We start from the raw sequence: 26645 nt of genomic DNA, 5'->3' as shown, positions 1-26645 counted from the left end.
GGTTCGTTTGAAACATGCCCTGTAGTCAAAGCCCAACGGAGAGTTCTCAGACTCATATTCTGACTAGAATTTTGAGTATGACAACGTCAGGCTACTTATCACCCCGCATAGTCGGACATTCCAGCTTCTCGTGGTTTGCTGCGTTGACGTCAGTCATGGCCGATCAACCGCTGTTTGCTTACTTTAAACGTAGTCTTTCCGTTAGTGAAGAGGCGGACTAAAACCCTTTCTTCAAAACATTTTTTATTCAATTAAACTGTTTGGTCCGGATTTGAGCGTTGGAGAAACTGAAGGTGTCAGAATAATTACAAAACACGCATCAAAGTTGTCGTGTGTGAGTCTCACCAATCATGAAATAGCTGTGTCGTCATTAGATGTGCTAACGCTAACGTGCTGTTGCTCTTGAGAAAATGCGCTCGGCTAAGAGCCGGCAGTTCTCGAATCGATCTCACGGTACTTTGATGGCTACGTCACAGTGACCTAGCCTCGGCGCCGTCTCAAGTCGGACAAAAAGTCTAACCAGAATTCACTGTTTCAAGTCAGCCGCCTGCAACGCCACATGAAGTCGGGTCATGTCGAACGCACCTAATATTTTACAAGTTCACGTCACGTAACGTCATATCCGTAAACAAAGAAGTCCGAACAGCATGCGGAGCAGTGGACTCTGTTGGTAGAGGTGGGGAAGATGTTTCGTAATTTTTAAAAATTCTGTTAACATACTAGATTATTTATACTCTACTTAAAGACTGTAGCGACATTTAAAGTTTATTAGCAGGAATATATCCGTTTTAAATTGTATGTTTTATGATATATGAAAACATACGTTCTGTTTGGAACATACAAACTCCCCTTCTTAGAAATGGTCTAGCCCAGCTGCACATACAGTGAAGAGTGTGTGTTTGTGTGTGAGGATCTTTAAACAGAACCTAAGCGAACTGTGATCCATACGTACCAGTAAACACACGAACAAAATAGTTATTTCGCCAATCACCAAGTCTCCTTGGACAGAGATTTAATCAAGGTAAAGCATTTAGCTAGCTAGTGACTCTTGAACATTTCATACTTTTTGGGGGGAGAACAAAACTATGTTGTAGGCGCTTGGTGCAGTAGTACTAGTCACCAAACAACATGGAGGTAAAACTCGCTTTATATTTGGGGTTAGAAAATGCAGTGATCCATGAACATGTAGGTAGCCTCCGTTCGCTTTGTCCACTTAATTGCTAGCAAATCTTGATATACTTAATACCTGGATACCTGGTGTGCAAACGTTAACCAGCAGTACCTCCAACCACTCAAAATTGTATTTAGTTGGTTCAGAGTTAGATTGTATGGTCTGTTCTAGGTATACTAGTTGTACTAAGTGTACTATTAGGATGCAATTGGTTTAGCAATCCGAGCGATATTCGATTCGTTGTTTGATCATTGACGAGGCACGAGTGTATAGCATAACGTCATAGTTTATGAACATTAAAATGCACATAATACAACAGTGTTAGTTTTTAACGTTGATGCGATCTGCAGTATTCTCAGATAGACGCCGAGCAGAGCTCATCATGTCTTGTTTTGGTTCTACACTTGCTTGGGTCACGTGTACTGATCAGTGACGCGTGTGTGGATTTGTTTTTGTCCTTTTGCACAGCTGACATCGTCTCCCCGTTATAACAAGCCTTGTAGGGAAGGCCGGGGACACACATCAGCCAATACAGAATGTTACCATGGAAAGCTATGAAGCTACCGACAGCCCAGTATCTAAATGTACATATTATTTCCCTTTAATATTTAGGCTACGGAACGGAGCACTAATGTGAACACGAACGAACCAATTCATATATTATTGTACAATTCATTCTGTGGACTTGAATGTCAAGTCATGTTTAATGTGCTGCTGTATTACACTTCTTCTAACGCTTCTTAATCTGTTTAATAAGTACTTAGACAGGACATGTCACCAGAGATTAGGCTATAACCATGGCATGCTGTCTAATAGGAACCCCATCTGTCAAGTCCCACGAGTGATACAATGACACAAATGTGACTGTAAAGGGTGGGGGTTGGGGGGCGGACAGGGGTGCCATTATTAGAACTTACTATGGTAAACCAGCACCACCCAATAAAGTAGAAAGGCCCATAACTCCATGCCAAATAGGTCTGTTTTGGCTGCAGTCTACTCCCCATTTCAGTTGAATGACTTTTTAGGCAAAAAAAAGAGTATTTATATTAGTGATTGCAAATGTTAGGGACCGAGGTGAGTGTGACCCACCATTTGTTGGTCTAAGCCAGGAGGTCTTGTAAACAGATCTGTGTAATGTTATCAGGTTACCAAGGAGACTCATTTGATCCAAGCATAGAACAAGGTCTTTATTGTCCTCTTTGTGAAAGTCAACAGGCTTCTAGGCCTAGAACTGAGCTGATTTGCTGATGGGTCTCCCCTCTCAGGTTAACTGAACTGAACCTAGATGGGTATATACCCCTTATAATTTGTTTCCATGGTCACTAACTCACCAACTGCGATGTTTTGTTGTATCTTGTGACTCCCTTAGCAACCGCAAAGAGACCCCGCCCCCACACACACAAAATGTTAACAGCAAGTTTCAGTTTAAAGAGCCATATGTGCTGCAAGCAGCTAATGTTGTTAAACACATTATTTTTAGGAAAAGCCTGATTAATATGCCTGATATCTGTTGGTGTTCTGGTCTTCAGCTCAGGTATTGTGAAATTATGTGAGGGTATCAATTAAAAGCGGGACATAAGGCTATATTATTCAGAAGTTGAGGCTAAACTAATTTGATTATTAAATTACTAAAACACACATACACTAAGTAGCAGATCCACACAAAAAATATTCTCTATTCAAATATACCGCTACACAAACAATTATAAACACAAACTCTCTCTTGGCTAATCATTACATTGTGTAGTGGGTTTCAACATATGACTATCAATGTAACAGTAAGTCACACAAGGAAGTGTGAGACCCATCAAGCAAAGACTCTGTCCAGCAACTCCAGTCTTTATTATATGAGAGGTGAGGGCAGGGGTGTCCCCTTGCCTACGCTAGAAACCATTTCAAAACAATCTGGAAAGTGCATGTTAAAGGTGGTTGATTTGTTTGCCCCAGACCATGTATTTAGCATACTGTAGGTAGGCTAGGCCTAGTCCTAAATATTAGGTACTAGAGTTGGACCAAAACAACTCTGGCTCTGCTAGTTTGGCTTTAGAAGCCCTTCTTTTTGTCCTTACTAAAGGGTACAAAGAAATGCAGGGAAAAACACATCACTACTGTTCCCATGTCTCTGATTTACGGTATTTTTCAGAAAATAAGCCACATCGTGTAGAAACCGCACCTCCCCAGAATAAACACTTTGTGTTTGTAAGTCACACACAATAATAGCATAACTTACCACCGACAAAAAGCAGCAATATTTTTATAAGATAATTACGTCAGGTTTTTATCCTTCTTTTACTGACAAATGAACTGCTTACTCCACTAAAGTATAGTAAAAAACTTCCAACTTTGACGTTTCCTGACATCTATATTTACCTCATCCACAATCCCTCTCCATACACCGGGGAAGCCCTTAAGCATTTAAAAGCACCAAGCCTACCGCTACTTCCCATCAGGATGGGTTAAGGATCCCAAAATGTATCATTCTGGAGAAAATGTGGCAGTCTATTAATCAAGCAATATTAACATTACACAAATAGCGTTTATATCACTGAACTGAATTTCCATCAGATTCTGTTGTAATATCAGTCACATCAGGATGTAACCGGTGTGAACTGGTGAAACTCACTCCTCAGGTATGTAATGGGCCACCCACGGCACTGAATAGCTAGCTTTTCTTTGGCGTAGCTGGTAGTGGTGGTGCTTGGTAGTCGAAAGGTGGCAGGTTCGACTCCCCGGGGGAGTGAACATTGGCCAGATACCTCTGACAGAGCTTGCAAGACCACGTCCTTTACATACCCGTTACATTGGTGCTGTGACCCGGATCTCATGAGGTTAGCGCCAGCTAACCGCCGGAGTGAGTTTCAGAGGGGTGAATGTAACCGGTGTGAACTGGTGAAACTCACTCCTCAGGTATGTAATAGGCCACCCGCGGCACTGAATAGCTAGCTTTTCTTTGGCGTAGCTGGTGGTGGTTGCGCTTGGAAATCGATAGGTGGCAGGTTCGACTCCCCGTGGGAGTGAACATTGGCCAGATACCTCTGACAGAGCTTGCAAGACCATGTCGGTTACATACCCGTTAAAAGGACACCAAATGAAAAGTAGTTTAGCATACTAACGCCACTCCAATAGTAGCAACATAACTAGAGAGGATACAATTTCTGGGGAAATTGTAGGGTGTGCTTGCTTGCTTCAGATGCAGGTGGGTGCGTGTTCCCTTCTAGTGATATTTTCAAGCATTTAGCCTACTCATATTGCATAATTCATTAAGAACACCCTTTGAAACAAGGAACCCCCTTTGAAACAAGCTACTGTAACAACGTTGTCACTGGCAGTATTTCAGATGAAATTACTAACTGAAAATAAGCCCCCCAAAACGTAAATAAGTTCGATATTAATTTAGGGGGACATGGCTAATTCAAAAGCAGTTTGCTAGAGGCAAGCTAGCTGCCGTTGCTATCCACACTACTTTGTTTTGAAAGCTTGTTGATTGTTTGAAAGCGCAGGAAATTATAACGTTTCTTTTGTAAGGGATAATTAAGCAGTAAGCCCCAAGAGGCTGTGGTTTGCGCTGATTTTAGAACAGGTAAGAGGAGTTGTTAGGCACGACGCAAAGCGGAGTTTTCGCCAGTTTTGTTTCTCCATTAAGGGGCTTAATTCCCCAATAATGACCGGCATTTTATACATTATCCCACTTATTACACGGCTACTTGCCAATAAAAATAACTTAACACAGTGTGTCTTTTTACAATGTATTTGTTACCATTTGTATTGTTGATCAGCAGAGAAATAGTTCGCCAAAGACGTTGAACTCATAGACTTTTATTTAGGCTTCAAATCAGCTGACGTCACTAAGCAACAGAGTACGCTGGGGTTAAAAAGTGATCGAACTACTTGCGGAGTGCTACGAAAGACGTGAATCCAAGGCAAAAAGGCCACTTCCCTTGACAGCGGTCAAATATGCATAGCAACGGTCAAATATGAGAAAATTGTTCACCGCAGAACGTTGGGAAGCCCCATTCAAGTTAATGGCGCATTCTACAGCATTAAGAACAGCCGTGTAAGACATAATAAAGTTTAGCCATAGCTGTGGCATTGAAGACAGTACTGTAGCCTACTACACTGCCAGTGGGCGAGCCGAGTCTGTGACTCTGTGGCTAACGTCAAAACAAGACGCAGCCTCACTCAAATTCCAAGTTTTACACAAATAACAAACTATGCTGACCCGCTGGCTGTCTTCGCAATTGCCATATCTTTAAAACACTGCTGTCCATTTGGATGTAGAATTGACCCTGGTACGAAATTAAGAAAATACTCACCAGATGCAGATCGACAGTTGACTGAGTGTCAGCACTGTTGACAACACTGTTCTTGCTTCCGCAATCGTCAATGGAGGCTGACAGGCTCTCACGTAGCAAACAAATCAACGTTTTTACAGCAACTTATATTAAAATCTCACCACCTGGCTGTTTTCACAATAGTCGTATCGTCATAACATTTCCCTCTTTCAGTTTTTTTGTGTAAAATTGAACTATAAAATTAGCTACTACTAGGACGCGAGTTCTAGCATGGCTGCCGCCTAAAAGACTAGGCGGTCTCACGGGCGACCTGCACTTGCTCATATTTCAAAGACTGTCACGACCTAAATCAAAAATGCGAGATTGAAGTTCCACTCGAAATCGCTTTCTCTACAAAGCCAAATGGTTGTGATATTTTGGGGGTGGTATTTTTCACTCGTAATCCAAGCTCCAATTTGCGAGCTCGAAAGTCTATCACGTTGTATCAATGCGTCGTTGCTAACGTGTGTTGACGTGGTGACGTAGCTAGCACAGGTTACCCTTCGTCGACAAAAGGCACTTTGTCCCCACAAAAACGTTGTAACCTCCTAAATTGTGCAACGGAACGTAAATCCAAATACAAGCAACTCAATCGAGACCAAGACGAACATTTTGACACAGGCGTTGTCTATGTAGTCCAAATATTGACTGAGCCTTAGGGGGGCAAAAATAATAAATAAAGAAATAAATATATATGTGAGATAACAATGGTTTGTGCTCGCCGAAGGCAAGCACACCCCAATTAAACCATATAACTGTAGCCGAGGGTTTTAAATGCTGAACTTAGGTTTGGGCTTTAAAAGAAGGATACAGGCTTCCAATGCTGGTGTTAACGCCCAACGCTAACTGGTCCCCAACTGTGCGTTCACCTATCAGTCTTCCTGTATCACCTGATTCGGCACAAATTCACAAACATTTTACTGGCGATTTTCAAGTCGGATCTCATATTTGCTGCCTCAAATATGAAAGTATAGGCTACGTGCGCACTACATCCATTCACGATAAAATAAATGGAGACAAAATAAAACATTTGTAGGTTCGCATGAAGTGGGATTAGATCGCACAACAGCACAAATGCAACCTGCCTTGTGGTCCACTACTTTACTATTCAAGCTATTTGACGGCCAAGACGGCACTGCACGTCTCACTTTATTTAACTCACTCCGCCAGACAGTCAAAACAACGACTCCCCTTGTTGTGGTAATTGGCATTACAAAGGGATACGGACAACGGCATGTCTTTAGCCTGCTGGCATATTTACTGAACCGCTTCCATAACAACCCACAGATACAATTATACAGCCCCAGGTACGGGGCATCCAGAGGGTCATAATAAGCGCAACTAGTTCTGGCAGGGCAATCGGGCAGCGCGCGTCATTCATTTAACGGGGGCATAAGGCGTCTTACTCCACCTTCCTTTACTCCACCCACTACCACACCCATGTTAGCGGTGCATATCCATTGTGCCACGTCCGATAAGGCGTCTTTAAAAGACGCGCGGATATGCACACACTCACCCCAGTCGTTGTATGATCAGTGCTGCTGCCACCGTCCCCTTCTCCCCCATGCTGTCTGTATGTCTATCCATCAGGGGGACTATATCTCTATTGCTCCCTGCCTCATATGTCATGTATGTATGTGTTGCATAGAGGAGGCAGGGAGTGCTTCCCTTAGATCATCCACTCCGCCAAAGTAAATCTACATGTCCATGTCATGTAACAATAAATGCTCAAATCTAATACGTGATTGTCTTGACTGAACTACACTTGTCACAACGAAAGCTCACAATAAAATACCTTACATTACTACCATTACTAATGTAAATTTATATCAACATTATTCTGGACAGCTAGCATTACATATAGCTAATGCTAGTATCTAATGCTAGCAGTCCAGAATAACATTATAGGCCTACATGCTCACATTTTAAAATATGTTCTGTAGGAGTGTAGTGATCCCTCTTGATAGCAGCAATCCATTTTCTCATGACGCTCAGGGTTTTTGTTGGGAGATTGTAAAAGGTTGTTTATGTATTTGAGATTTGCTGTTATCACAGCCCACAGCACAGCAGATAAACGGCATCTTGCAATTCGGTCCTTAAGATGGCGCCGCGACCACTGTGTGACGTCACATGAAACCCTGGCGATCTTCCAGCATTGTGTAATACACTTCGGTTGTGGATAGTATGTCTAGATATAAAACCAAGTCACTCATTTAGTGGCAAAATCTATTGTTATGTCTACAAACTTATTTTACATATTGTATAAGTTTAGCTAGCTTGCAAATCCTGAGGATAGCCTACTGTGGCAGACCTTTCTATGTGACAACGGACAAGGGTGTTTTGTCCCTCGGGAGTTGATGTAGCCTATAACATTTCACTGGGTCTTGCAGCTGTTTGATTAGCTAACTGAAATGATCATGAAATGTTTTGTTCTACTAGCCATTTGCCTAGCAAGTCACTGTATTTCCAAGCCCTGATAGTGTAACTGAGATGACAGAGTAAATAATTCCTCTTTCAAGTAATAAGCCCTCGTTCAAGTTTAAATTAGCTGCACAGTCTGTAGAGATCTTGAGAAAAAGCCACTTTTTTGTTCTAAAACCGGACTATATGCAGCTTCAAAATATAGCATAAGCCGCACAAGAAAACTGTCAAATCGGAGTACAACCCGCGGCTTATTTTCCTAAAATTACAGTACTTGAAAAACTTAATGCAGCTAAGCAATGAATGTTATGTCTTCAGCACTGTCCCACCATGCCCCTCAATGACGAGCGACCAACCTCAACTTCCGCCGCTGCCAGCGAGGACCAGTGTAGCGATGGAGAGTCAATGTTGGGCCGCTGTGACAGCACTAACTCAGCAAGCGACCTGGACTATTCCCGCCAGAGCTTTACCAGCGACTGCTCCAGCAAGCAAAGCTCGCCTTCCTGTGAGTGTGCTACCTCCTCTATAGCAAACCCTTTTGTAGCAAACGTTTGTGATTTTACACAATCACAAAAGTTACCCCCCCCATACAATTAAAGTGTCTCACTTAAAAGGTGTTAGCTGTTTTTGCATTGTTCAGCCTACATGAGGAAGAAGGTATTTTAGAGGGCCTATTGTCTTGCTAAAAGTGTCCTTTTGTTTTTCTCCAACTGGTATTTTTTCAAATGTGTCATTACCTTGCATTAAACCAGGGGTTTTCAACCGGGCGTCCGCGGCCCCCTGGTGGTCCGCGGCAGCATTACAGGGGGTCCGCGACACGAGCCTATGTTGATCAGTCCACCATTGATTAAAAAATATACATTTATATAAATTTGTTTGAGGTTTTTAATATTATTTATATTTTATTAGTGTTCAGAATCTCACATACACATATTTAAATTTTTCAGATTCTATGTATATTGTTTGAGGTTTTTAAGTAGATATATCTAGATTTTTTTTTTAGGTTTTTAAATAAAAGCAACATGGAAAACCAAATGTTAAAACTTCCTTCTATCCACATGCACACACACACGTAGGCACGCACGTGCGCGCAGGCACATCAGCGGGCCGCGGATTACTTCTAGTAAGAATGGTGGTCCCTGGGACAAAACCAGTTGAAAACCCCTGCATTAAACAGTTCTGCATGCTCGATGGAGACTAGATCGAAAAAAGTTCTAAAGAAGAACATTTTATTGATCTACCTACATCCCAATGTCACAGTGGGAATTCATATACTGTATTTCTTTGATTAAACACTTCAGCGTTTATTACACAATGTTCATTTTTGGTGCAGCGTTTATTTGAGGGCAGCGTTTATTCGAGGGCGGCGTTTAATCAGTAAGAAATATTCAGTGAATTGTAGCTGCAGTGCGGCCATAGACAAACAAAGAATAGACAAGGAGGTCAAACACAAAGCCTAGTGTAAAATTTAAGCCGCGCGTTTAGTTGGGAGTACAAGTGCGAACCATTCACAACGCTTTTACAAAGACCCATTTACAATGCTTCGTGGTCAATTAGGTGTGCGTGGGTAGTACATTTAATTGTCTCAAATACACGTGTTCTACATTGTGTAGTAATCTGAAGCAGCATGCCGAAACGTCCTTACACTTTAGCTTTCAAACAGAAAGCTGTGCAGGGGCCTGTTCCATAAAGACCGCTCAAAAAAGCTAGACTTAAAGTCCGAAACCAGACTTGAATAAGTTTAATTAGTTAAGCGGTGTCTAAAGCGGTTCCATAAAGGCCAATTTCAGTTTACGCAGTCCTACTAATTCAAGTCAGATTTAAGTAGTCAAGCCAATTGCGCGTGCACCTTAAGCAGCCTGAGACTTCTTCCAGAAAGAACGTGACTTCTTCCAGAAAGAACGTGACTTCTTCCAGAAAGAACGTTCCCTTTAAATCGTGCACAACGACAGCCCTCTCATCCACCGCTTCAATCAAAATAAAATGACACGCCATGATTGATGTCGTCAACGATAGGCTACATAGGAGGAGCTTTTTCTTTACTTTGTTGATTAAAAAACACCCTCACGCATCTAAATGGACTTTTTGGACATTGTTTAAAATAAATAGCCCACTATTAATCAATACATTATCCAGTAGCCTAACTTCAAAGTATTGTTCATAATTTTTTAATGCATTAGACTAAATGTAGCTATGTAGGCTATTTAAGTAGATTTTCTATCAATGTTGAACATATTGAACCGATGAGAATAAGAAAATGGGAAATCATCGTTTTCCCGTCAGGGTCAGTGTTACAGGAAAATCTGGTTAAGCACCAAGTCACGCTAAGCACAGTTAGTCTGACTCTGACCAGACTAGTTTTGCAGCCTAAGTTGCCATAGTAACCAAGTTCGAACTACGTTGAGCTAGCTTTATGGAACCAAATGAACTAGAAATGAGTCTGACTAACTGACATAAGTCTGGCTTATTCGGTAAACTTGCGGTATGGAACAGGCCTCAGAAAGCACTGATCAGCGGCAACAGATCTGTAGCACGCGGACTTGTGGTTGATGAAAAGCGAATTCGCGAGTGGTGAAGTCAGCTACCTCGCTTTGATGACCTGATACACTAACCCTAATAAATATTGTTTTAATTTAACCAATTAAATAAGAGTTTTCGGATTTTTTGGGTGCTGCGGTTTAATTTAGGCCCGTGTTGAATCTAAGAAATATGGTATTGCTCTTAAATCCGTGCCCCCTCTTCCTAACCATCACCAGCACTTGTAACAGCATTTTCTCCTGCATCTTATCACTATAGCCAGCCCGCCAAAAACCATAACACTTGACGAGATCATGACCACTGCACGGGACCTGTCCAACCTAAACCTTGCCCATGAGATTATTGTCAACCACAGCTTCCAAGTGGAGCAGCCAAACCTGCCAGAGAACAGGTACTGGTTACTACTAGATTCCTTTCATTTGTTTTGTATAGCGGTCAGCTATCTGATGATCAGCCTACCATGCTATCTATTGTTCCCTGGAGAAGGAGACTGCTCTTCCCTGTTTGGTTGGAGGGGTCAGAGGGCGGAGTAGGGATGTTGTCCGTTTATGTTTTCCTGAGGTAACAAAGTTTGGGCTTGCCTTGACTTTCTTCTTGTCAAGTCTGGAGAAGCGGGTCAGAGACATGGTTCACAAGGCGTTTTGGGATAGCCTGGAGGCTGAGCTAAATGAGGAACCTGCAGAATACGAGCACGCCATCAAACTACTGGAGGAGATTCGAGAGGTGACTTACAGATCCATGGTCAAAGAAATCATTAAATCTACCCTGCCCTTCAAATGAAAATTCCCCTAGACCTGAAAACATTTGTTATTTTTGTTGATTATTTTGAGTTTGTCATACAATATGATTTCTCCATGTTCGTCTCGAACAGATCCTGCTGTCATTCCTGAACCCAGGAGCCAATCGGTTGCGGACACAGATCTTGGAGGTTTTGGACATGGACCTGATTAGTCAGCAGGCCGACAAGGAGGTGGTGGACATCCAGGGACTGGCCTCTTATATAATCAGCATCATGGGAAAGCTTTGCGCACCCATCAGAGATGACGAGATTAAAAAGCTCCAAGAAGGCTCCTGTAACATTGTTCAAATGTTCAAGTGAGTACCGTATTTTTCAGAAAATAAGACGCATTTTCTATAATCCGCACCATACCAGTATTGGAGCTTCGTGTTTGTAAATCGGTGTAAAGCCACACTGGAATATAGGCCGCACTTAAAATTTTAAGGGATTTTCCTATTGGCTTTAAACACTGCCCTCCGTAAGTCACTAACTTTGCTTTAGACTTCCCAAGTTGTGGACAAGTCTGTCTGTAGATGGATTCTGTTATGATATTGCATTGAGCTCCTGTGCTTCCTGTCATTTATTATGAGGTCTACTTCCCAGTTCACCATTATTTGATTTTACCATGTCTATAAACATTTCTTCTGAATCTGAGTCAGACCGTTCTTCTACTATGTGTGCCGGCTTTTTTGTTGCATATGACAATGCTTTGGACATGCACTTGCTTGAAAAGTGAATCATTTTAGTGCATTTTTCTCCATAGGCGGGAATTTTCCCACTCTGGTGGTCTCTGCCACAGTATTTACAGTCCTGTATCATGTTTTGACGTGACAAATGACGCTTTAAATTCCTTCGCGCACTACCTTTTGACTTCATTTACTACGCACTTGGCTTGTGTGGTTTGCAATTTGTCTATTTGCATGCGGCTCGCCTCCACAGCGGGACATATGGACACAGCCTTGGGTAGATCTAAATCTATTGTTCTCAACAACTTGGCGCTTAGTAAAAGACTGAATAGTCGTGGGAATAAGGGATGACTTGCATCCCTTATTCCCACGACTATTCGGTCTTTTATTAGACTGTCACATAACTGCCCGTATTCACATGACCTTGCCTTTGTTCTTAAGTCAGTAACAAACTGGTCTATGTTCTCGCCAGGGGCCTGAACACGAGTGTTGAATACATGTCTCTCAAGTGTTACATTCTTGTGGGGGGTAAAATGTTCCTTTAATTTCTCCAGTATTACCTTGAGCTTTATTCTGTCCTCCTGCTGCGTGAATTCAAAGGTGTTGTAGATTTCAATGGCATCAACCCCGATGTTGTGCAATAACGTGCTGCTTTGTACTTTTTGAACTTTTCCTTCAATGCCTGTGGCAGTCATGTAAAGTTCGCATTTTTTTTCCCATTTCTTCCAATTGTCTGCGAGAATTCCTTCCAATCTCAAAGGGTCTGGTGCTTTTAGTGCTTCCATTTTGGCGAAGATTTGTCCGTTCTGGCACCATGTAATGAGATGCAACTTACTCCATTGAGTGCAAGACTAATGCTTTAATGAAAACAATAATATCCTGTACAGCAAACTACCAGTCTGTGAACATACATTATATATAACAGCGCCCTCTTGTGTCCTGGGGATCTTATATCATTGGGTGTGCTTTGCCTTCGGCAAGGGCACAACCATTGTTATCTCGCATACTATTGCTTTTCAACTTCTCAGTTCTTCCGCCGTGTTTAGGCCTTTAACTAGTCCTGCATACTTTCACCGATTCCTACAATTTTTGTATCAAAACCTTCAGCTCCTTCAGGAGATGTTGGCTATGACTTGTGGTATTTCTCACATTTATACTTTTTAAAGAATTTAGGTTTTTGTGCCAATTATTCTCCCATTAAAAGTAATGGCAAATCCTTTCAAACCATTAAAAAGCTTCCTCCTCTTTCAAACTTAACTACTTCAGCATACTTTCAGCTAGAGACACCATTCAACTTTAAAAAAAAACTTTTAACTTGTCCTCTTTCAGCCAATGTAACTACTAAAGAGCTTACATTTACATATTTTCAGCTATGAGCCTTGAAGCAAGAGCAGCCTTTCAAATTCTCTCACTAACTTCAATGGAGAGGTGGGTAAAATTTGTCAAAGAATTTAGAAAGGAAGACGGTAGACTCTACTGCCGGTAAAGTCGTATTTCTGACCGCACAGACATAAAGGACATCTCTGGTTTCGGCAGAGTCTTGGGTCTCGGAAAATATCCACATTTTTTGGATTGGACGTATAGTTTTGCGTCTACGTTAACTTGTTTGAGGTGTGGATGCTAGCTAAATGTGCAATTCTCTGCCCAGCTCGTTAGCGAGTACAGCTGCTCCATTGCCGTGGCAACCAAACAAACACACACCAGGAAACCAAAAGGAACACGTTTACGAAACTGCAGGTTGTCTATTTCTGACTGCACAGACATATAAAGAATACCTCTGGTTTCGGCAGAGTCTTGGGTCTTGGAAAATATACTTCTTTTTTGGATTGGACGTACAGTTTTGAGTCTAGGTTAACTTATTTGAGGTGTGGATTCTAACTTCATTTATGTCATTCTCTGCGCTCAGCGCTTTCGCTACCATAGCTGCACTATCACCGTGGCTTCCACACTGCCTCTTTTGTGTGAGTCACACATTTTAAAAATGTATTTCAGCTTTCGGGTATTTTTCTCATTTCTGTATTTTCAGCAGTAAAAAGAAAAAACTTTCAGCTCCTTCAGGAGATGTGTGCTATGTGTTTTGGTATTTCTCACTTTTCTACTATTTAAAATATTAAGGTTTTTGTGCAAATTATTCTCCCTTTAAAAGTAATGGTTAATCCTTTCAGATCAATAAAAAAGCTTCCTCCTCTTTCAAACGTAATTACTTCAGCATACTTTCAGCTGGAGACACCATTCAACCTTTAAAATGTTCAAAGACATTCAGCTATTCCCAAATGATTCAGCTTTTTCAAATGATTCAGCCAATTTTGAATCGTGACAGTTTTAAATACATGAAAAATGTAGCTCCTTCTTTATTTTTATGATTGAGCAAGCCAGCAGAGTGGCACACTGCTGACTGCTCTTTTTCTGATATTCAACTAAATTGTCAAACAAATTCCTCTGACGTTCCTATAGTTTAACTTACAGAAACAAGTTATACCTTAAAATGTAGGAAAACTTGTCCTCTTTCAGCCAATGTAACTACTAAAGAGCTCACATTTACAGATTTTCAGCTTTGAGCCTTGAAGCGAGAGCAGCCTTTCAAATTCTCTCAATAACTTCAATGGAGAGGTGGTTAAAATTCATCAGAGAATTTCGAAAAGTAGCGGTGTTTTTAAACTGCTGGTAGAGTCGTATTTCTGACCGCACAGACATATAAAGGACATGCCTGGTTTCTGGAGAGTCTTGGGTTTCGGAAAATATCCTCATTTTTGGATTGGACGTGTAGTGTTGTGTCTAGGTTAACGTGTTTGAGGTGTGGATTCCAGCTAAATTTGTGATTCTCTCTGCCCAGCCTGTTAGCGATCACAGCTGCGCCATCACCGTGGCAACCAAACAGACAAGCACCATGAAAGCAGAATTGGGTTACGTTTTGGAAACTGCCAAAAGAGTTGTATTTCTGACCGCACAGACACAATCCAATTTTTTGGATTGGACGTACAGTTTTGCGTCTAGGTTAACTTGTTTGAGGTGTGGATTCTAGCTACATTTCTCATAATCGAGCTAGCGTGATGGCTCTCCATATCTAGGCTAATAACCGTTCGACTTTTTTTCCACAATCGACCAAACTGGTCAAACAAGGTATGTACATTGAGCTTAATGTGTACATAATCTAGCTAGATCGTTTTTATTTTAGCAAGTTTTAGAGAAATCTGCAAAAATCGAGGCCGACTGTCATATCTGACCGTCACGAACAGCCAAACCAGGGCTGGGGTACAGTAACGCTAAGTGTTTGCTGCAGCTGGAGTTAATCCTACGAACAAACGCTTCGTAACTGGAAAGTTTTTACTTTTAATTGACGATATGGAACACAGATGTAAAGTAACTTGTCTTTACTCTAAATGTCAATTTGAAGTAGTAGATATACTTATGTAGGAAATCTTCCATTGCATCCTCTCTCTAGCTTCACGCATTCGGTTATTATTCAAGCCTACGGTGTTAATACATACAACTTTGACAAACTTGCAAGAAATTATCCGCTGGTTAGATGTAGCATGATCTTGTTATTTACTATTAAAAAAAACTCACCAGGGACAACGACAATATCAGCAACCCTGCACTATGAATTATTATTTTGATGTAATCTTAAATTAAGTGTCTGAACAGGACTGGGTGTGCAGGCACGCATGATTAGTTTCTCCTCCGTTTTGAGATTCTAGATTAGAAATGTTGCCAATCAGTTGCCAATGACCAGCAGTTGCTACGTTTTTCCAGCAAGTTCCAGTCATTCCAGTGTTGTCCTCTTACCTTCAAATTCGTTCAACCCAGACTTGAGCAACTGTTTTTTTGCTCAATTTTCACATTTTCCTGCAGCTCATCTTTCTGAAATGTTCCCCTTTTTGTTTTGCATTTTTCTTCTTATTTTCTTCAGTTTTCTGCCTTCATCTTGCTCCAGGTCCTTACAAAAATACATTTCACAACAGTATCTTCCAACTGCCAGTACTTTTGCATTTTTTCCCTATTTTCTGTACTTTTCTGCCTTCATCTTGCTGCAGGTCCTTTCTAACATACATTTCAGGCCTTTTGAAACTCCATCAAATATTTTTTTGCAAAATGTTCACATTTTTATGCGTTGTTTCTCTTGTTCTGATTTTTTTCACTTTGTTTAGCATTTTTCTTCTCTTTTCTGTAGTTTTATGCCTTCGTCCAGCTCCAGCCCCTATTTAAAATACCTTTCGGTCGCTTTGAAGCTTCAGCTTATAACTTTCTGAACATTTTCACAATTTTCCGGGCTTTTTTAGCATGGTCAGCTATCCCCATTCAGGTTTTCAGCATTCTCACTGCTGTTTCGCAGGAACAGCCTTTTCTAGTTTATTTTTGCCCCCCTAAGGCTCAGTCAATATTTGGACTACATAGACAACGCCTGTGTCAAAATGTTCGTCTTGGTCTTGATTGAGTTGCTTGTATTTGGATTTACGTTCCGTTGCACAATTTAGGAGGTTACAACGTTTTTGTGGGGACAAAGTGCCTTTTGTCGACAAAGGGTAACCTGTGCTAGCTACGTCACCACGTCAACACACGTTAGCAACGACGCATTGATACAACGTGATAGACTTTCGAGCTCGCAAATTGGAGCTTGGATTACGAGTGAAAAATACCACCCCCCAAATATCACAACTATTTGGCTTTGTAGAGAAAGCGATTTCGAGTGGAACTGCAATCTCGCATTTTTGATTTAGGTCGTGACAGTCTTTGAAATATGAGCAAGTGCAGGTCGCCCGTGAGACCGCCTAGTCTTTTAGGCGGCAGCCATGCTAGAACTCGCGTCCTAGTAGTAGCTAATTTTATAGTTCAATTTTACACAAAAAAACTGAAAGAGGGAAATGTTATGACGATACGACTATTGTGAAAACAGCCAGGTGGTGAGATTTTAATATAAGTTGCTGTAAAAACGTTGATTTGTTTGCTACGTGAGAGCCTGTCAGCCTCCATTGACGATTGCGGAAGCAACAACAGTGTTGTCAACAGTGCTGACACTCAGTCAACTGTCGATCTGCGTCTGGTGAGTATTTTCTTAATTTCGTACCAGGGTCAATTCTACATCCAAATGGACAGCAGTGTTTTAAAGATATGGCAATTGCGAAGACAGCCAGCGGGTCAGCATAGTTTGTTATTTGTGTAAAACTTGGAATTTGAGTGAGGCTGCGTCTTGTTTTGACGTTAGCCACAGAGTCACAGACTCTGGCTGGCAGTATAGTAGGCTACAGTACTGTCTTCAATGCCACAGCTATGGCTAAACTTTATTATGTCTTACACGGCTGTTCTTAATGCTGTAGAATGCGCCATTAACTTGAATGGGGCTTCCCAACGTTCTGCGGTGAACAATTTTCTCATATTTGACCGTTGCTATGCATATTTGACCGCTGTCAAGGGAAGTGGCCTTTTTGCCTCGGATTCACGTCTTTCGTAGCACTCCGCAAGTAGTTCGATCACTTTTTAACCCCAGCGTACTCTGTTGCTTAGTGACATCAGCTGATTTGAAGCCTAAATAATGCTCAAAGTCTATGAAGTTCAATGTCTTTGGCGAACTATTTCTCTGCTGATCAACAATACGAATGGTAACAAATACATTGTAAAAAGACACACTGTGTTAAGTTATTTTTGTTGGCAAGTAGCCGTGTAATAAGCAGGTTAATGTATAGAACACAGAATCTCAACTGCGCTGTGAAGCGTGTGTCCGTGCTATCCTCCGATATGCACTCTGCTGACAGACGGCCTAAAATTTTGTACAACCCTATTTCTGATACATGCATTTCTGCTGCCACGGAAAAATCTACATAGCATTTGACAGATTAAAGAATATGCTGTGCTCGTTATGTTGCAACAGGGACATCTTCCACGTGCTGGACCTAATGAAGATGGACATGGTGAACTTCACCATCCAGAACTTGAGGCCTGAGCTGCAGAAACAGTCTGTGGAGTTTGAGAGGGCCAAGTTCCAGACCATTCTGGACAAGACACCCAGTGAGTTGAGCTAATCTGAAACAGATTGATGCCCTGGAAAAACGATGATGCTAATAGGACGATGATAATGAGAACATATGTTGGTATATGAAATTGAGAAAAGGACTTTAATCATGTCATGTCTTTCTAGATGATGTACATGTTGTGGTAGAGTCACCTCCCCCACTGCCAGTTTACCAGTGACACTTCCCATATCAGCTATCACGGTGTACTTGTTTTCACCCTTGCTTTGGCAATGAATTTAGACTGACCATTCACTGTTGAACAGTGTTGTTGAATACTAATACGTTGATTTGTCAACAGTTAAATTGCAGGCCAGCATTTGGTGTGTTTGCACTTGGTTGAGCTGAATGGATATTATGGTCAAAGATTAAAGAAAGTGCTCATTGTAATGTACACTACTACTATCAGAGAAGACAATTGCACTTTTGAATATCTTTGATTTACGGCCCCTTCAGTTTGACTATGTAATGTCTAACTAAAAAGTGATCTTATATGTTTGCCTACAACCTTGCCATGCTACCCTGTGAATAGTGTATCTCGTGTTTCCAGGTGCGTTGGACCATACTACTTCCTGGATCAAGTCGGCCCTGGAGGAGTTGATGCTGTCCATGCCTCCCACGCCCCAGACCAGCAGCCAGGGGAAGGGGGGGAAGGCCCTGCCTGGACCTCTCCTGGTCATCAACACTGGGTTCATCCGTACCCTGTTTTGGAACTACCAAAAGAGTCCACTGCCTGAGGTCTGTATGTGTGTGTATTTAACAATAACAAATCTGTGTCTGTGTGACACATTTCTCTCCTGCTCCTCCTGCCTATCCTTCAGCACTCCCATTTATTGGTTGATTTTTCCAGAAGCCTCAGTTGTAGGTATCTATGCACAGCTTTGTAGTTTGCTATAGCGGTACCAAAATTGCCAAGTGTACCAGTTAAGTTAAAATCCGGTTTTAAATCACTTCCTGATTCGATAGGTCCATACGACGCTACGGCTGTGAACTCTCTTTGCTCATATACACAGACACAAAAAAATCCAACCCCCCCTCCCCCACCTCCTGCAGACGCTGGTGACAGATGAGGTGCGTTTGAGGGAGCTCCAGCGCAGGCTCCAGCTGCTGCAGACAGTGGCCTCCGTACTGCTCATCGTCTACAGCGCTGTGGGCGGGGCTGTCTCCGGCCTGCCCGCGCTGGCACACCGTCTCAAGAGGATGACCAGCGTCCTGCTGGAGGGCATGCACAGCCTGTGAGCTCACCTGCACGCACACTCATACGTACGCAAACACTGGAATACTCACACATTAAAGTATGTACACACTGGAATGCTCACATGCTTGAATACATACACACACTACACAGACTAATATGCATGCCTAGTACTATGTACATACTGTAATGCACACACACACTACTCTGTACACACACTAACACAACATTGATCCACAGACCCACCTGCTTTGCCATCCAATCAAAGATATATTACCTTTTCAATGCTGTTCACTACCTGTATATTCTTACCAGTTATGGTTCAGCCAATAATCAAATGGGCTTGTTAAATTTGATATTTTTGATTGTTTGGAATGGTAACCCAGAAATTCTGGCTGCCACTCCATCGCTATTGCGATTATCATTCTTGTGCAGCTTTTCACAGGGAAACACAGATTTAGTCGTTTAACTTATTTTCACAAGTTACCAGACAGCTCGATATGCATCTCTTGCTAAATGACAGATTTGTGTGCTAGCAATGACAAGGATAGTGTAAAGCTAGCTTGGGCAGCTAGCTTGACTTTATGCACTCCATTCAAACCCAATCTTTAGGTCCAGCACAAGCATAAACACTTCTTGTCCTGGCCCTGTACGAGCTACCACAACACATCAGGAAAAAAAGTTTTGAAATTAGAAATGGTGCACGGTTAAAAGTAGTTGTAGTACAATTAGCAGAAAAAAGTATGTTTGGGTCCAACTCTCAGATTCTTCAGTCTTAGCTGATTTCAATCAAGAACATGACTTCAGTCAAAAGTGATGTGTATTAGTTTGCCTTGCTGAAACGTTAGTGGTGTCAAAAAACAATGTTTTTACCCACAAAGTTTAGTTTTCCCAATTTGGAAAATGACATTGCAGTATAAAAGGGGATCTTAGAAGTATAAGTCATCAACAGCAGCATGCACCCTTGTCAACAAGTTGATCTTTATCATATATAAAAAAAAAAAAAGCAATTTAGTGTTCCACTGTCAGTCTGGATCAATTCCATTGACAAACAAACATCCCCTCTATTTCTTTTTCTCTTTTTCCTCTTGCAATGCAACTCATGGATATAAATGTAAGGCCACAACCTTATCTCCTGTCTTTCTGCAGTCATTTCAATCTGGAGGAGGCTCTGGCGGGTGTCAGTGGACAGATCTGCTGTGAGCTCAACAAGTCCCTGACTAAGAGGAACTACCTGGCTCTGCCCGTGGCCCTGCAGGCCACCCTCAAGGGCCAGATCTGTGCCCTCACTCAGGAGAGCAACCCCATCCGCATACTTGTGGGTGAGCATCGCACCCTGTGGCCCTGACATGTACTGAGTCAACTGGAGATTTTTTTGAAGGGGTGAACATAAGGCTGTCACCCGCAACATACAGTGAAGGAAAAAAATATTTGATCCCCTGCTGATTTTGTTTGTTTGCCCACTGACAAAGAAATTAGCAGTCTATAATTTTAATGGTAGGTTTATTTGAACAGTGAGACAGAATAAAAACAACAAAAATCCAGAAAATTGCATGTCAACATATTTATAAATTGATTTGCATTTTTTGTGAATTAAGTATTTGACCCCCTCTCAGTCAAAAAGTTACCTGTATAAAAGACACCAGTCCACACAAGCAATCAATCAGATTCCAAACTCTCCACCATGGTCAAGACATGGTCAAGCTGTCGAAGGATGTCAGGGATAGGATTGTAGACCTACACAAGGCCGGAATGGGATACAAGACCATCGCTAAGCAGCTTGGTGAGAAGGTGACAACAGTTGGTGTGATTAGTCGCCAATGGAAGAAACACATAGAAACTGTCAATCTCACTCTGTCCAAGGGCTGCATGCAATATCTCACCTTGTGGAGTTGCAATGATCATGAGAACGGTGAGGAATCAGCCCAGAACTAGAGAGGGGGGGGGGGGGGGGGAGTCTTGTCAATGATCTCAAGGCAGGTGTTTACATGGTCACCAAGAAAACCATTGGTAACACAATACACCATGAAGGACTGAAATCCTGCAGCGCCCGCAAGGTCCCCTTGCTCAAGAAAGCACATGTACAGGCCTGTCTGAAGTTTGCCAATGAAAATCTGAATGAATCAGAGGAGAACTAGGTGAAAGTGTTGTGGTCAAATGAGACCAGAATCGAGCTCTTTGGCATCAACTCGCCGTGTTTGGAGGAGGAGGAGGAATGCTGCCAATGACCCCAAGAACACCACCCCCACCATCAAACACGGAGTTGGAAACATTATGCTTTGGGGGTGTTTTTCTGCTAAAGGGACAGGACAACTTCACCGCATCAAAGGGACGATGGATGGGGCCATGTACCATCAAATCTTGGGTGAGAACCTCCTTCCCTTAGGCAGTGCATTGAAAATGAGTTGTGGGTGGGTATTCCAGCAAGACAATTACCCACGGTGGGTATTCCAGCATAACAATGACACACGGCCAACAAAGGAGTGGCTCATGAAGAAGCACAGTAAGATCCTGGAGTGCCCTAGTCTCCAGACCTTAATCCCATCAAAAATCTGTGGAGGGAGCTGAAGGTTCGAGTTGCCAAAAGTCAGCATCAAGACAAAAACCCTCCTTAAATGTGTGCAAACCTGGTGGCCAACTACAAGAAACGTCTGACTTCTGTGTTTTGCCACCAAGTACCAAGTCATGTTTTGCAGAGGGGTCAAATACTAATTTCACTCATTATAATGCAAATCCATTTCATAACAATTTTGACATGTGTTTTTCTGTATTTTCTCTCACTGTTCAAATAAACCTACCATTAAAATTATACACTGATCATTTCCTTGTCAGTGGGCAAACGTACACAATCAGCAGGGGATCAAACACATTTTCCCTCACTGTATTCAAGCCCATTCTGACCTGTTTATTTATTCTCCTTTTTCCTCTAGAGGGGCGGGTCCAGGAGTACCTCCAGGTGTTCCTTACCACGCCCAACTCCAACGTTAACCCGCCCCCAGTCCCAACTGGCTTATCATCTGTCGAGCCTGAGTTTACTGCTTTAGGAGTCTCATTTGTTTGCTTGGTGAACTACAACAAGCAAGTGTATGGCCCTTTCTACACAGGCATCCTCAAGAGCCTGCTCTTCAGCAACACCTCACCCCACCCTCCTTCAGCTCAGGATCCCCCTCAGACCCACCTGTGACTTCCAGCCAGAATGTAACATTTGAGTTGTTGGTTAGAAAACAGGGAGGAAGGAGATGTACTAATCAGCTAATCCCAAACTCAAAGCTTTAGGTAACATAGTTGTCCTATCTACACATTTTTCTGGAGCATAGGAACACATGCAAGGAAAGCGGTGCTTAAAATAATTAACAAATATAAATCCGTAGCCCAATGGTTCCTCCCTATAAAGTACAATTCAATATGTGCTTGGTAATTTCTTTACTGAAAATAAATAGAGCCCAGTCTAACGTGCTGAACCCAGTGTGGGGTTAAGAATTGATCGAGTTACCCTTGTATAGTGAATCCATATTTCCCTCTGTGATTTGACATCTATTCTATTAATATTGGGAGGACATTTGCCTAGAAAGGGCTGAATGTTAAATGCTACTGTTACAAAGAACATTCAAATATATTTTAGTCAAACTTAGTATGGTGCATTTATGAAGCAATTTATCAAACATTTGCCATTCAAATGATTTATTTATCTTCATACATGGCTCATGGGTGTTAACCTACACAGGTGTTTTCCACAGAGACCTGTTAAGCTTATTAAGGGTTTATAAAGAGTGTTTGTCATAGTCATAATTTTATGAATAGTCTATTTATGAATACTTGGTGGTCAACAATTGTTGTGCAACTGCTTAAAAAGATGTATCAAAATGCTTGAGTGCACTATGACATTTATAAAGTAAATTATTTGACTTGCATAAAGAATATATTTATATAATCATGTCCCATTTTATAGAAGAAACATGTCAGCTTTATGCTACAAACTATTTAGTACTGTTACTTGCTGAGGTGAACAACACAAGAACACAACAATTATGGTATTGCTTGTAGAGTATTCATCAAAGTAAATTTTTTAGTTTTGTCCTGTGATGCATGTCATTGGATATGTACTGTTTGTTTTACAAATAATTATTGATTTCATGTTAAAACATTTTTTTACAAATGTGGGATGGGGGAAGAACATTTGGATCCTTGACCTGGGGAAAAATCTGCATGATTTTTTTACATTTATGTACATTCTTGTTACTTATTATTTAGTACCGTTCGTTGAATTCTATTGTTTTAGAATATGAAAAATATATTAAACGCTTGCTTAAATACTTGAACCAGTCCTTTAAAACATGTTCTAAATACCAAACACAAGTCTTTTATTTGTGTGTAAATCCTATTATAAGAATGGCAGTTTTTAATTGACGACATTCTGTATTGTTTACTGCAAGCTTACTTGAATTCATGGAGATGTTTTGATGTCTTCCTTATATGTACTGCATCTATAATACAATAAACTGAAAACCAGATGGTTGTGTATGTATTTCTTTGATTATAGTGGTGGGCAACTGAGTAAAAAGAGAACTAGAGACCATTTTTTATGTGTACTGTTTTTGTAAAAATCTAATTAGGCCTATGCCAAATTATGTACATTATGACAGCCACATATTGTCAATAATGTTAGCAATGCTGGTAGTACTATTTATATTTTTATACCACTTTTATAAGATGCCACTAAAAACACATTTTCATCCACTTGACATTTACTAAATGTAAAAGTTAATGTTTTGACAAAACAATTTATGATTATGTTAACCTTTAGAGTAATTAAGGCATTCATAAGGCTAATATTGAACATAAGAATACCAAAAATCACTTGTTAATATTTAGATGATCCTCTATATATGTTTATACATATTGTATGTCTGTGCGTAACTTTATACAGTACTGCAATTAGTAAAATCTGACTCAGAACAAAATGCTACCAAATAAAACACAATTAATTGAGAAAACTGGGACTATAGGCCCACAGTTGTACAGACATATTGTGGCTTTTTTGGGGGGGGGACATGACACTGACGTGAGACGGCTACGCTCTACAGTTTGTCAGAGCCCCACCCCCTTTCAAGAAGGTGAAATGGACGGTGTTGTCCTACCCAGTCAGGCACGCGCTCTCCGTCAAGAGATGCAACGGTCAAGACCACTGACGGTCAAGACCTCTAATCAAGCAGTCGCACCAGAATCACTTGCCCTTTGCCTTTGAGCGTCAGGTACAAGCACACCAGATTGCCATTCGGATACGCTCTGGCTTCCAGGACGTTCTTCAAGTGCAGGGGTGGGCATTGAACATTTTGTGTTGTTGTCACACCCTCTTCAAAACTTTAAAATGTTTTGCACCTGTGTGGGTTTTAACATCCAGTTTGACTATATTTTTTATTTCATTGCTTAAGTGTATTGATTTCATGACTTTATACGTATGTTTAACCTAGTTAACAACTGATTCATTTCCGGTATCCTCAAACCTTTACTGCTCGACTGAGATATTTTAAATGTTGTGTTGGTTGTCACACCCTTTTAGAGGGTGTGAAAGGAGGGATTCCTTGAAAACTTTAAAATATCCAGTTTTAATGTTGACACCACGTAGTCAAGGAGGGATTTGTGAAGCAATGATAACATACTGCTAATCGATGCTGCTATACCAATCACTACCTCGTATATGTATGTATACCTATTTGTCACGTAATGCTTACTACTAAAATATGCATCCAATTATAATCAATTGAATTAACAAAGAACTAATGAGATCATGCAACAGGATGCATTCGGTGCAAGTGAGGCCAGGCCGAATGTGTGCAGCAAGGTGTGTGCGTCAATGTAACTCTGGGGTGTGCAAACATGCCTAGGTCAGACAGGAGGAGAGCTTGAGACGCTCAGAGACTGGTGCGAGCACAATAGGGCCTCTCAGCTATTGGGAGTAAGAGTGTCAACTTGGGAGATAAGGTGATGCTGGGACTGTAACTCTTCTCCGTTTAAGGACGGCTTAGACCAGCTGGTCTGAGCACCTTTGGATATATTCTGTACTGAGGCCCCCTTCCCCTTGGAGACCCTGCCCCACCTTTCCCCATACATCATCGACCCTGGCCTGGTCTGCCTCACCCCCTTCTCCTGGAGACACAACCCCCCCTCTCCCCTGGAGGCGCAGCTCCCATCTCCCTGTACGCCATCAGGACCTTGGGGCGATCTACTCCCTTCCCTGGAGCCCCCCCCCCTCCCTTGGATTACCTCAGACCTGTGGGTCTTGTCTGGCCCCCTCCCTCTCCAACATCACCAGATCCTTGGACTGCCCACCCTGTGCCACCGTGAACGCCCTGGACATTTAATTGGACTATCACATCCCCACCCTATGGTCTTCTGACCAATCACCCATCAAAGGCACTCCCTCTCTGGGGGGTACAAGACCTGTCTCCCGAGGACAGGGAGACAGAACTTGGACTGGGCAGAACTCTCTCTGATCTCTGTCACGACCACTTTCTCAACAAAGGCCTTCGTTTGTTCTATCCTGAGACTCTGTTTCTGTGAGACTACTGTTGCATCATCTGATTCATTGTATTAGACTACGAACATCCTGGTGTGTTGTTTTCATTGTGTATCTTGTGATTGCATCATTACTTACATTAAACTACAAGTAACCTGGTCCAATATTTAACCTTGTATTATTCTCCACTACCCAGCTGAGCATTCCTTCAGACAATTAATTTTCCCGAAGGGCCACATGAGCTCCCAGACCTAGTACAGAAGCAAAATCCAAATTGAGCGGAAGTACGTAGGAGGGCAGAGCCAGGCTAGTCCTCCGTGACCTTTTTGGTCTTTTTAAATCTAACTATTTGTATTATCCGTGTGGTCCTTTTGCCATTGTAAATGCTATCCTTTCCCTGTTTTCTGCAACCACATTGCGCACACATCCCGAATGTTTACAAACTGTCAAAGATGTCAGTTGGCCAGCCTGTTGTCTGTTATTTTAGTTTGGTTTTGACTATTCTTTGCTGTGGTATTTTCATATTGTTTGCTGTCATTGTGTGAATGGTCGTTTGCTGTGGTGTTTTCATATCGGTTGCTGTGGTATTTTCATATTGTTTGCTGTGATTGCGTGCATGGTATTGTGTGTGCTGTTTGACAACAAGGACGGGGGGAGGGAACTCCCCAGCTGACAGGGACGCAGCCCATCACTCCCAAATGATTCTGTTTGGTTGGCCAATGAGAGGAACTCAGTCAAAAAGGAGCGGGGACTGAACAGAAGGGGGATTCTACGGGGACACATGCAAGAGCACTGAGAGAAGCAACGACCGGTATTTAGCTACTCCCATTCAGACTTCGGAGGCACAACCACGGCTCGACTACTGAGCGTAAACGGAAGTACTTGAATCTCTCCTGCAAAATTAATTTCACTGTGCGCAACCAGAGTAGCCAATTATTATTATTATCGTCCAGGCAGGCTCGCTCTACGTACTACAAGCGGTGGTCCAAGGGAAGAAAGGAGC

The 26645-nt window shown here is 41.8% G+C and overlaps 1 protein-coding gene across 3 annotated transcripts; it reads left to right on the top strand.

Moving 5' to 3' along the window:
- The first annotated feature begins 464 nt into the window (after nt 1–464).
- tcp11l2 (t-complex 11, testis-specific-like 2) lies at nt 465–23636 on the top strand. 3 transcript variants are annotated; one of them, XM_084701213.1, is made up of 11 exons: nt 906–1021; nt 1640–1755; nt 8242–8428; nt 10720–10852; nt 11064–11184; nt 11333–11556; nt 17792–17928; nt 18481–18668; nt 18984–19165; nt 20275–20447; nt 22056–23636. In XM_084701213.1, the coding sequence occupies exons 2-11, from the start codon at nt 1708–1710 to the stop codon at nt 22307–22309; spliced, it is 1647 nt and encodes a 548-aa protein (XP_084557339.1). In that variant the 5' UTR covers nt 906–1021; nt 1640–1707; the 3' UTR covers nt 22310–23636. The 3 variants fall into 3 exon arrangements, with proteins under 3 accessions (XP_084557341.1, XP_084557340.1, XP_084557339.1); XM_084701215.1 differs by lacking the exons at nt 906–1021; nt 1640–1755 and adding an exon at nt 465–676; XM_084701214.1 differs by lacking the exon at nt 1640–1755 and having other exon boundaries at nt 866–1021.
- The last annotated feature ends 3009 nt before the right edge of the window (nt 23637–26645 follow it).

This window comes from Hypomesus nipponensis, chromosome 7 (assembly GCF_054491055.1).
Source record: "Hypomesus nipponensis isolate SF chromosome 7, ASM5449105v1, whole genome shotgun sequence".
Taxonomy (NCBI): Eukaryota; Metazoa; Chordata; class Actinopteri; order Osmeriformes; family Osmeridae; genus Hypomesus; species Hypomesus nipponensis.
Note: the sequence above shows the minus strand (reverse complement) of the source record. Positions and strands in the feature narration are given on the sequence as shown.

What these genes read in the sequence shown, in the direction of transcription:
- tcp11l2 (XM_084701213.1), top strand. Translation starts at nt 1,708, where the DNA reads ATGTTACCATGGAAAGCTATGAAGCTACCGACAGCCCAGTATCTAAAT. An exon ending in CGACAGCCCAGTATCTAAAT is followed by an intron (nt 1,756 to 8,241) that starts GTACATATTATT and finishes TTATGTCTTCAG; the next exon opens with CACTGTCCCACCATGCCCCT. An exon ending in CCCCATCCGCATACTTGTGG is followed by an intron (nt 20,448 to 22,055) that starts GTGAGCATCGCA and finishes TTTTTCCTCTAG; the next exon opens with AGGGGCGGGTCCAGGAGTAC.